The following is a 12286-nucleotide window of genomic DNA, read 5'->3' on the forward strand; positions in this document are numbered from 1 at the left end:
GGATTTATACAGGGTTAATCGGTATTCTTCTTGGAAATTCGCCAACTGATTTCCCAGATCAAGTATGTACCTACATATGCTTTACTTACCTATGGATTAGCTGGGCGCACTGGTATACATACTCTGGTGGTTAAAGATGCCGAAATTTACCTACGTATAATATGTAGGTGCTCAAGATCTAGTCAAACGTTATCTGCCCGAACTTTATCGTCGTTGACCGTGAAAAGTCTCCGCGACCTGTTTATCCTCAGGAAACCTTTGGAGTAGATGGAATTGGGCTACTCATTCCTGTTGCGGCCTAAGATCGACCGAGGTGACCCTTCTATTAATATGACACCCAAGTACCACGTACTTATCAATTAATAACGCTTGGTCTTTTGCGTGGATAAAGGCTTGATTTGTTGACTTAATCAAAAGTTCGCTTGGCAAAGAGCGCTAGGGGGATACAACAATAAACACGGGCGCGATGGTGATACTTCTTCTTCTCAGAAGATATGTCTCTCAGGAGAATGGCCTTATCTCGCTTGTGTAAAGTTATGATTCACATGAGTCGTATGTCGGCTCCACGGTAAATTTTTGTATGAAGGAACTAGTATATCGGTACTGGTATGAGCTAAATCGATTACTAACACTAACAGTAGTTCAACGGAACCAACCGCTGTCATCAGATTAGAAAGTAGATCAGACGTGTCTCCAGGTTCACATACAAGAAGAGCTAACAGAGTATCTAATCCAACCAATTGAAAATGAATTCAGGGGGTGTACATGCACTTTAGTGAGTAAAAGAAACGGCTAACTTTCTCGCCCGTGATATCCGCAACAACTTATATGAGATTGAGTTTATATAATTATGCGCTAGAACTATTTTGCAACTGGTTACGAGTACTCGATCTACTCCTTGTAGTGATTTATTATTACCGATTCTCACTACCGGAAGAGAAAGGATGTGACGGCACAAAGGGTAGGTAGATACTACGTACTACATGATGTACTGTGTATATATCAAATCTACTAGCTGGTATCTCCTCTAGAATGCCATTTTCATAACGGTCATGGGTAACTGGCGAGGCGGGTTCCTGAATGGTACAATGCAAGGCAGAATTACAGGCCTCCCGTACCGAGGCTTTGCTCCCTGGAGACCTTCTGAAGCTTGAAGCTTAACCCGTGCCATAGATGCACGTTGCTCCGATGAGTATGGAAACAACAATGCTAGAGAGTAGATACATATATGTAACTTCAATCAATCGCTGGCTATTGGACGCATTTCTGGTGCGGTCAGCATGATTGGTTTGGAGATCTAGCGGTCATGCGTAGTATGTCAAGGACACACCTAACTAACCAGGAAACAACATATACAGTAACACGCGCAACCTCAACTCGTCCAACTACAACCTTCCACCCTTCCACTGAACAAGCCCCAACTTAACTTACCTACCTAATTCTCATCGCCTCATACGCGTCAAACACTCTCTTCCTACCCGACTTACACCCGCTAACAACGCCCCATCTAACGTCATTCGTAGGTTTTATATTATCATCGATCATGGCAGTCAAGCGGAACAACGGCATCCCCCCCTTCCCCTGGCCGGGAAGGGCGAGGGAGGGCCGATTATAATTTAGTAAAATGCTTAAACGCCTCCCCGCCCCCCCCTTCTGTGCAACGGCCAGTATGTAATCCCGACTCTACTGGGGGGGTAACAGTGGCTAGCTAACTACATAGCGAACTAGCTAAGCTAATCCGGGGGTGGGTAATGAAATGTAATATAGATTTTTATACCTACTCAAGCTCTGCCCTCGATCTCTTATATGAGATTTACCGTGACTGGTTAGTTAGCCCATGCATACATTGTGGAGATAGCAACAATCAACCCTCCCCCAGCATCTCGCGTATATTGGGATGGACTTATCATTCAGTTTGAGGTTGCGTACTCCTCTTCCATACCTGGACGGGTTTGATTCATAATGGCTCGTGCGAGTCGAGTCAAGCAGAGCTATAGTGGAGAGTCATGGCCGTAGGGGAATTAACCGGGGGGGGGGGGGGTGATGATCAATTAATCATCTTTTCCCCCCTATACCCTATCAGCTCTCAATTCTCTCCCGGACGCCGAGATGTGGGACATATGACGATGTCTCAAGTCTCGCCGGTGCAGGTCGATAACTAATGTGATATTACACGGCCACGTTTGTTCTAGAAGGAATGTTTCTCATGTTTCTTGATATCTCCGGCTGGAACGTTTCGGAAGCTTAGGCATGCCCGTTGTTGTCTCGTTACGTTACATACTCTAGCAAATGATCCGGGCTGTAGTGCTATGTATGTGTCGCGCGGAACTCCGGATTCCATGTGAGTGGTTTGGTTTGCGGGTGTAAAGTAAGAACATGGTATTTTTTATTTTTTATTTCCACAAAGGTGTGTGATACTCTACCACTCCCCAGGCTGCACGCAGAGCTAGTGATGTTTTGAGCAATGCTGGGTTCAGGTTGTCTTGGCATGTTATAAGCTCTTTTTATTTCCCAAACCAAACCTGGCCATCCCCCACCCAGAAAGGGCCTTAATATTAATCATATACGAGCTGTGAGCGGAATAGCTCGGATAGTAGGGTGCAGTCTACAGCATCATAGCCTAGTGCGTGCCCTAGCTACTTTATCCTCAGGTACATGTAGTGTTCCCGCAACAGCGTGGTTTTCAACATCATGTCTTCTTTCATTCGCCCATGTTTTTTTTTTTACCTTGGTCCTTCACATCCGTCCAACAACGACAAAGAACAGCATCAGTAATACTATAAAATTTCTACTAGATGCATTCTAACCCGCTAGCTTCCGGGGCTTCATGCTCAAAAAAAAATCTTATTACTGCATTATCAGTTACAATTGGCCGGGGCTAATGGATATTGTCCTCATTAATAACCATCTCTAGAATGGAACATGCATAGCTCCCTAGTTGGCTTTTCAAATCTAGAGACAGTACTAGCCAAGGATCTACTGTTGCCTTGTAAAGAAAAGAATGACGAGCTCGGGTGCATAGTGGGATAACGGGAAACTCACATGGCCCTAGTTGTGGGGGTATCAAGTAAGATTTTGGATTTTGATAATCCAGAAACTTGCAATCGATAATGTCTCATGCTGTCAAGGAATATATCTGTAGCTGTAAACGAACTAATCTCGGAAGCGAATCATCCATGTCCGGCCCGCAAAAAACTCAAAGCTTCTGGGTACAAGGTGGAAATCTAAAGAAGGTGTTCAGTGATCAACCATGAGCTAGATGCAGGAACCAGTCCACATGTGTGGAGACAGGCCCTCTCCCGGTATCCCCGAGTCTTCCCAATTGAAAGAGTTTGAGTATCATATGTCAATGAAGACGATATCACGATTGATATAAAGCCTTCCTCCTCGCCCTACCTTCGACTGCTCTCTCCACCCTCCACCTCACTCATCACTCCTCACTCATTACATCTTTCTCGATCCACACTCACTCACTGGTCATCACAATGCCTAGCTTTACCCAGTTCCTCTTGCCTTTCCTCCTTGCTCACCTCGGTGCTTCTGCGCCGTTGGCAATCGAGGATAGCGCCACCAAGACGTACACTCTCTCTGGTGAACTCTACGGACCTACTTCTCTCCGTGGTTACGATGCCGACTACCCATTGGCCACCGGCGACACTCACCCTGCGACGGTCGAATTCGCCGCTCACCAGGAGGCTGACGATCCGGAGGGTATCTTCCTCGACTTCACCAATGTGACAAATCCTCAGCCAATTCGTGGAACTCGTGGTGGTACCATCGCTAGCAACAATGATATCTCTCTCCAGAAGAGTCATCCAGATACCTTTGCGCCTCCCGTCACTGATCGTGGTGCTGTCGCGCAGGCCGAGTGGCCGATGGGACTTAGTCATACAAAATTGGGTTTGGATAAGGGTGGTTGGAGTAGACAGCAGAATGTTAAAGTTTTGCCAATTGCAACAGAGATGGCTGGTGTTGATATGAGACTCGAGAAGGGGGCATACAGAGAGTTGCACTGTGAGTACAGTCATGGTTGGGTTTCGATAGGACCGTATGCTAATTATTATGATTAGGGCACACCGCCGGTGAGTGGGCTTTGGTGTTGAACGGGTCTGCCCGTATCCAATCCATGAATACTGAAGGCCAGACTTTCATCGACGACGTTACCCAGGGTGACGTCTGGTTTTTCCCCAGCGGAATTCCCCACTCCATCCAGGGTCTCTCTGATGGAGTCGAGTTTCTCCTTGTCTTCGATGATGGCTCCTTCTCCGAAGATAGTACCTTCTTAGTCTCCGAGACATTCGCCCGTAACCCCAAAGAGGTTCTCGCAAAGAATTTCCAGGTCCCCGTCGATGCTTTCGACAACATCCCCGCTGGCGAGCTGTTCATCTTCCCGGGTACCGAAGCACCAGAAGATATCCAGAAGCAGAATGTCACCGGTCCTGCCGGTGTTATCCCGAATGTCGATTCGTACTCCTTCCACTGGAGTCAGCAGGACCCAATCATAGCACCTGGAGGAACTGTCAAGATTATTGACTCGACTGTTTTCCCGATTGCCGAAAATTTCGCCGCTGCTTTGGTTACGATTCATCCTGGTGCCATGCGTGAAGTTCACTGGCATCCGGATTCTGATGAGTGGTCGTTCTTTTTGGGCGGTCATGCTAGGATCACCATCTACGCTGCTGAGAACAACGCAAGGACTTTCGATTACGGCCCAGGTGACGTCGGTTATATTCCTAAGAGTATGAGCCATTACATCGAGAATATCGGCACTGAGGACGTCACCGTTTTGGAAGTCTTGCAAGCGAAGAAGTTTACCGGTATGTTTCATCTTTCCTTTTTCTTCCGTGTTTTCCCAGTAACAATTCACATATTAGTGTGAGTGATAAGCTTTATCAATACTGATTGTCTGACTTCCTATACAGATATCTCTCTCGGCCAGTGGCTTGCCCTGACCCCGCCCCAGGTCGTGAAGGACACTCTCAACCTGAGTGACGAGACTATTGGCCAGCTCTCCAAGGAGAAGCCTTTGGTCGTCAATGGCCCAGTCCCACCTGCCACTGTCGCGGATAATTAGGGTTTACGCTTCCACGTTCACTGTCTATTTGTATTCTAGAGCAATTTGTCTATCTGTCCTTAGCCGGTCTTCTAGGTTTTTTGCTATTGGTTTATTCTTCTTTCTCTTATTTCTTTTTTTAGGTGGGGGGGAGGGGGAATCATCAAGTGCTTGTTTTTTTTTGTGACAATTCCAGCTGAACTATCAACGATTTGACCGATCCACTGGTTTTCATTCTCCTTGTTTTTTCTCTCTCTCAGAATATCGGCGGATCACCTATAGGTGCATGGGACTAGTCAGCCCGCTCTTCCTTTCTGGGTATCGAGTCGGGGTAAGCTTTTGGAGGGGGGGGGGGGGGATTGGGTTGGGTGTCGAGCACATTTTCTTAAGCTTCTTTCTACAAATCAAATTCTTCATAATCGAATTCGAGTGCCTAGCACACATGAACTACCCAGTTGAATGGTTTATTACTATACGAGCAGTCGATTAAACGTGATAGGCTGAACCAATCGAGTGAAGCACATGGAACATATGTACTCACTTCAATGGGAGAGATATCGAGAGGGGTCCTCGATGCAAGGTGCTGTTCTGTTGAATTCCCATCTTCAAGTCCGGAAACAAACACCGGTGAGGTAGTTAGGGCAAAATCACAGGGTTCAATAAGGGTTGCTTATGTATCCATGGGACTCACGGGATCGGTGACATTCAAAGTTAGGTGCAGAGGGAGGAGGTTAGATCTCCAGGGAAGAGAGAAGCGACCGTGGTTAGAGTGACTTGGCATAAAAGCAAGGGAACAGACGGCGACTAGCAACATAAAATTTGTTCCTAGTACTGATCGGCACTAAACCATGGAAGGCCGGCTAGACGGGCGCACCAATAAGGGATCTTTGGTGTAGCTTTAGATACGCGAGTTGATCTCTCGGCTGAGGAGTTCCGGATTGCGTAGGTGGACCGTGGAAGGGGGGGAATGAGGAGGGACTATCCGGGGTTTAGGGGTCTGGCTGAATGCTTGGTATTCATTCTAATTACATGTATCTACGCTTCAATTCAGCCCCAAGTAATTGATCGATGGCCATACAACAAAATACATACACTCTCAAGTGCAGTAACTTCACCATGCTTCTAGCTAGGCTCCTAGGTTTGGAGTGTACGTGTATGCGGACGGTACATAGAGCACATACTCTACAGTCCGGGAACGTCATAAATTTATCTACCAGTAGAATCATAGACACTCCCGAGGGGTAACTCTGGTTTGAAGTTTGATACCGAGTACACATACTTGGTCGGGCTGAACCGCCATCTACTAATGACATCAACCACATCGACCAATCCAATTGGCCAACCAGCAACCTCTCTACCCGTGTAAAAAGCACCCCGAATGCATGTTGATCCAACATCTGTCTATTCACGAGACTATTGTGTAACTCATCCATTCATCTACGATGGGTTGCTCCCTGTGCAGCTGTGATACAGCACTATCACTGCATAATCTCTTTCTGGATCAGATGCAAATCTTCCCGGATCAATCAGCCTTGCACAAGTACTGGAGGCTCGAAGTAGGTACTTGCCTACATTTAGCTAAGGAATTGGTTCCCTTACCCAAGGCTTAGATTTGATTTAAGGCCCTTTGTCTACCCTCGATCCTCTCCTTTCTCACTCTCCGAAGTCTGTTCCTCGTCAAAAGTTCGACGGTTACAACTATCTTTTACTTACAGCTGATACTATATCACTAGCTACAGGCTAACCCACCAACCCAATAATTATTAGATACAGAAACTAGTCAACTACCAAAGTCAACATGACAGGTCCTGAGAAGATGCATATCCGGCCGTCCAGCATAAACACCCACAAGACACACGTGGGAGAGCGGCAGCGGAAGAAAATCATCTTATGCTTTGACGGAACCGGAAATAAATTCAAAGGGAATGAAGGAGATACGAATATCCTCAAGATATTCCATATGCTGGATCGATCTGGTCCTGAGCAATGTAAGTTTTCTGTTTATTTAAACTTCATTTCTTGTTTGCCGTTATGTGTTTTTCTTTTTCTTTCCGCCCTTCGCATATATATATGCGCGCGCGTACCTCCACATCTATATAAAATACTGATTTCAAACGCCTGACAGTTTATTACTACCAACGTAAGTGCATTACACAAAGTTCAGTTCTTGTGCTCCCAGCCCAGGATTTTAGGGTGACTCTATACTGATCGAAAAGAAAAGCCGGAATTGGAACATATATCACCAACGGTACACTTTCTCGTGTGCACGTTTATTCCCGTGTTAAATCATGGTGTCAAAAGGCCATGGATGCTGCTGTCGGGTGTGTAACTAACTCTCTTTAGCATGCCAACAATTAAACTAATATGAAAGGGGGAACAGAACATCTTTCGATCAGCACGTAATCGGTGGCTATAAATTTCTCATGCGCTACTATGAAGCCGGTGACGATATATATTTTTTCGGTTTCTCCCGTGGCGCATACACTGCCCGTTTTTTGGCCGAAATGTTGGACCATGTCGGACTTGTAAGTCCTGGCAACGAGGAAATGGTACTTTTTGCCTGGAAGACATTTTCAAACTGGCAACAAAGACAAGATGGAGATGGGTGGGGAAAAAAGAAAGAAGAGATGTACAAGTACGTCCACCGGCTCCAACTTCAGGAATAAGGATGTTTTTTTTGATTAATGTGAATGATACAGCTATATGAAAGCGTTCAGAGAAACCTTTGCAAGGCCAGTTAGAAGGGTGCGTTTTATGGGTCTCTTCGATACTGTCAACTCTGTTCCTCGATTCGAGGATGCATGGTTGAAGCGCTCTAAGGGCTTTCCCTACACCGCACGAAGTACCCGCCCTCTGATCATTGACTTTAGCACATAAATACTAATTACTAATTTTGGTACAGGCACAGCATGTGTAATCCGCCACGCAGTCGGTATCGACGAACGTCGTGCAAAGTTCCGTCAAGATCTCGTGGAAAAGATTGACCGCGAAGTTGCACGCCGGCGCTCCTTCAACACCGAAAAGTTTTTCAAAGAGGCAATGCGTGGGATTGGGCACCGTAGTCCCTCGAATGGACACCTAGCACCCTCCGATGGTGAAAAGGGGAATACTCATCCTTATGAGTCTGGACGAGCCGGAAGGTCCGGGGATGCGACACGACACCAGAGATTCTCGGGAAGCCATGAAAGATTGCCTATACATACCCCAATCCCCGGTTTGGGTGGTGATCAGGGGAGTATTATGAGTCTGGGAATTCATGAGGAAGACGATGAGGACGAAAAGAGGGAACAGGATATTGAAGAAGTGTGGTTTCCCGGGGCCCATGCTGACATTGGAGGAGGGTGGGATATGGCGGATGGGGAGTTCCCCTTGTCGCAGGTACCACTCATATGGATGGTAAGTTGATTGAGATTAATCATAATTTACGTGTTTAATTGTTAGTAACATTTCGAATAGGTCCGGGAGGCCAGAAAGGCAGGCGTGGTGTTTGATAAGGAGAGAATGAAAACCCACAATTGTTGGCTCGATGAGTTCGATTTGGAAGAATCGAATCTCAACCTTGAGGGCACAGGTGGCACCATTCCCAAAATCGAAGTCTCCGCCAGTTCCCCTACTGGCTCTACCCCTACAATCCCCACCTTTGGTAATCCTACAGCTGCAACCAATGGCGATGGCACTGCAACTAACGGTACTTCATCATCAAACATCTCTCCTACAGCCACTCCCAAAGGAAAGAAAGGCCCAATCCAAGATACACGTCAGTTTCTCATCGACTCTTGCACAAAGGGGAAGATCCACGATTGTCTTTGTTATCCATCGGGAGGATTGACACTTACGGGGACATTGGGATGGAAGATTATGGAGTATCTTCCATTTAGAAGAATGGATTTGCAGCCAGACGGGTCTTGGAAACCAATTACCTGGCCCTTGCCATGTGGCGAAGTTAGGGACATCCCTGATGATGTTAAGATACATAATTCGGTGATTAAACGAATGGACGCCGATCCAAAGTATAGACCGGGGAACCTGATAGTTGGTGGGGGTGGTAGAGGGGTTAGGGTTGCGCCGAAACATCTAGGTAGGGGTGAGTGGGTCGTATTGAGAGAAGAGGGAAGTCTTGTTGGTGAGGTGTTAGTGAAGAAATCAACATGGGAGAAGGAAAATACACATCACAAGAGGGAGAGGGTAGATTCTGGTAAAGTGATAGGAGAAAAGATTTGATCAGAGGCGTAAAATTTAATCATAATAAGTTATTGTTTTTAGTTTATTGTATATAAGTAGCGGTAAAATACTACAATGCCACATATTTTCTTTTGTATATCATAATTCCAAACCGAGTGCTATACCGAAATTTACTTATTAGCCACCGGCATCAGAGCTGTAATATCGTAAATTCGAAGATTAAACAGGTCTACAGGCCAAGCAAGACGGGGCGAGCGGTAGATGACGTTATTAGGAGACCTTGAGACTGAATGTCCTTCTATTAAATCCAGAACCACCCAAGAAACAATGAGCCACAGTACACTACAGTGGCTTTGATTGAGTGTGATGTTCAGTTGGTTGTGGCATTTTGGATATATGGAACCCCGGTGTCAGTACTATTGGATATGTATTCCTTTGCGTACGGCTTTTGTTGAAAAGTGACTTGGATATCACGAATGAAAGATTTGGCTAAACAACACAAATTTCCCTCGAGCTTTCAGGCCAGTAGAAACTACATATTCTCCCCATTATAGGAACCTACATTGAGGGCAAGATTTAGAGATCCGATAAGATGGTTACTAGATATTGTTTACGGAAAAGGCCTAAAACGACACAGCCTTCGGTATACGTGCTCTGCAATAATACACGCTGAAAAAAGACGCAGTTCGCTGTCTACTCGACATCAGGAAAAGTCAGTAATAAGGGTCGATTCCCAGCCCCATTAATTTCCTCCTCTAGAGAAATCAAATATCAAATAACGTTCCACTACAAGAAAAAATAAAAGAACAAAGCGTTCTATATATAAAACTACAAAAGGTACTGCAGCGTCTTATTGAGAAATTTGCACTGCTACCCCCACCCCTGGTTTGAACCCAGGACCTTATGTGTAATTGGTTGTATCCTGGGTACTCTCGGTGTCTGACGAGCAGTCTATCCACTAGACCACCCGCCATAGTGGATGCTGTACTGGAAGCGATAGTTGAGCTTGGCAGTGTGCCAAGATGAAGCAGAACCCTGACCCTTCGATGTCATTGCTCAGCCATCCGTATATTCATTTAATTTGGATCATACCGAATTGTGTCTGTCATTTTAGACCTTTTCCGTATTTAATTTCTAATACTGTTGTTCATAGTGGATATGATATGAAGATGACAAGGGTTGATGATATCCAGACGAACCCTATCAGAGTCCACGTGTCTATAGGTCCAAGTTGTATTAGTTTTACGGTGTCTTGTCGCACAGCATGTTTTCATGGTATGTATAGGGTATATTTCGACATATTTTTTTTTTTGTTTAATTCATTAATTGCATGCATATATTTCGACATCTAATTGAGTTACGTGTTTGGAGGGTCTGCACACGAACTTGTATGTATTAATTTAGACTGCTATGTAATTCTGAAAATTCATATGCCCTAAAGCTAACTCCTTGTTGCTCGAGGTCTAGTAGTAACTGAAACTTTTTCGGGTTAGTAAAAATTCCGTGTAACTAGCACGAGTGATAGCTTGTGATTAAAAAGCCACTAAACGACATCACCACGATAGCGCTCGCTGTGGGGTACAAGGTTTGATGCGACGACATCATATTAAACCTGCATACTATTAAAGTTGTGTGCCTCTCCTACACATCCCGTTGTCAAATTCTATTCCTCGCAAGCATCCACCCAATCAATACATCTTCCCATCATTAGTGCTTCCTTTGTTCCAGAAACTACTTATACCATTAACCGGTGCTTGCTCCACAGATCTATAGAGTTTTAGATCTAGGTGATCTGTTATCACTACATACCATCTATCAGCAGCGCTCACAACAAAGAAACTATGTTCATTTTCAAACCTTCAGAAACCTGTTACCATTCAACCCTAGACCTTTTCGAAATACACAACCTCGAACAAGCGCCCCTCGGCCACTGGGACGGCAAAAATGTCGTCGAGGTTACCAGAGCGCGCACTAAGCCCAAACCCCCACGCGGGCGCGCAAGCAGCGTATTCGCGTCCACCTTTACCACTCAACCAATCAAAGACAGAGAATCCAGGAAACTCGAGAATGACATTAAAAGGATGGATATTGAGTGGTGTGCCAGCTATGGAGAAGTGGCAAAGGGTGTAAGAGAGCGGTTGGCTATGGTGGGTGGCATACTGGAGAGGGCGGCTGATATACACAACCGCATGATGGAGGTTGTGGAGGGGGAGAGTGAGAAGGAGGTAGAGTTGAAGTTACAGCTGTTAGAATCATTGTTTGAAGGAGTGGGGGAGATTGTATCATATCCGTAGGCTTTACCCCATGTTTGAGGATTGAGACTATGTTAACTGAGCCAGTGTCAACAACCTTAAACCTTCAACTTGAAGGCAACCTAGCATGCGCACACAGATTTCAAAACTATAAACGTAGGTTCGACATGGATAGTCCAGTATTGAGTCTTAAAGAATTAGGATGGGTAGGTGCCTGATACCTTCATGATCAGCCCTATTTACCGTTGTGAGGTTGAGAGCTGAATATCTACAGGGCTGAAAAATGCGCATTCCGGTGGTTTTAGTTTTGAATGGGCTGCCTAAAAGAATCGATAGAATGTTTCAGTGTAATCATGTTTGATGGTGCATCCTAGCTGTTAGAATACCTATAATAAATATTATACCATAGTCTTTATAAGAATAGACCGTTTTTTTTTAAAAAAAAAAAAAATCTCCACAGGAAATTTATTCACAGCCAATACGTCATCATCTAAACTACCCAGCGATCAAATCAGGGTTTTGTAAATTCACAGCTGCAGTGATAATAGGCAAGCAGCAAAAACAAAAAATCGAGCGGGGTATATCCCCCAGGTTGATAAGTTTACGCACGGTTTCTGTTTGTAACGGGTTGTACTACTAAGCTGCAACTGAACTTTTGGCCCCCATGCCTTGCATTCCTAATTCCAAAATTACAGTAATCGTGTACTCATGACTATATAAAGAGATGTAAAATGATAAATAAAAAATAAAAAACCCCTCATAAAATAACAACCGATACCCCATTTCAGCCCTCAAACCT

The 12286-nt window shown here is 45.1% G+C and overlaps 3 protein-coding genes across 3 annotated transcripts; all 3 read left to right on the forward strand.

Annotated features, from left to right (window-relative positions):
• Nucleotides 1-3485: 3485 nt before the first annotated feature.
• LAJ45_04034 (uncharacterized protein) lies at nt 3486-5074 on the forward strand (the record flags this gene model as incomplete). Its single annotated transcript, XM_046113615.1, has 3 exons — nt 3486-4014; nt 4071-4817; nt 4923-5074. The coding sequence occupies 3 exons, from the start codon at nt 3486-3488 to the stop codon at nt 5072-5074; spliced, it is 1428 nt and encodes a 475-aa protein (XP_045973344.1).
• A 1777-nt stretch (nt 5075-6851) lies between these two features.
• Nucleotides 6852-9274, forward strand: LAJ45_04035 (uncharacterized protein; the record flags this gene model as incomplete). Its single annotated transcript, XM_046113616.1, has 7 exons — nt 6852-7041; nt 7179-7193; nt 7275-7374; nt 7434-7688; nt 7753-7895; nt 7956-8449; nt 8510-9274. The coding sequence occupies 7 exons, from the start codon at nt 6852-6854 to the stop codon at nt 9272-9274; spliced, it is 1962 nt and encodes a 653-aa protein (XP_045973345.1).
• A 1802-nt stretch (nt 9275-11076) lies between these two features.
• Nucleotides 11077-11641, forward strand: LAJ45_04036 (uncharacterized protein; the record flags this gene model as incomplete). The annotated part of the gene is made up of 2 exons (XM_046113617.1): nt 11077-11525; nt 11575-11602. 2 exons carry the CDS (start codon nt 11077-11079, stop codon nt 11600-11602), a joined length of 477 nt encoding a protein of 158 aa, XP_045973346.1.
• Nucleotides 11642-12286: the final 645 nt, after the last annotated feature.

Source organism: Morchella importuna (assembly GCF_003444635.1).
Source record: "Morchella importuna strain M04M26 chromosome Unknown Morimp01GS009, whole genome shotgun sequence".
Lineage (NCBI taxonomy): Eukaryota > Fungi > Ascomycota > Pezizomycetes > Pezizales > Morchellaceae > Morchella > Morchella importuna.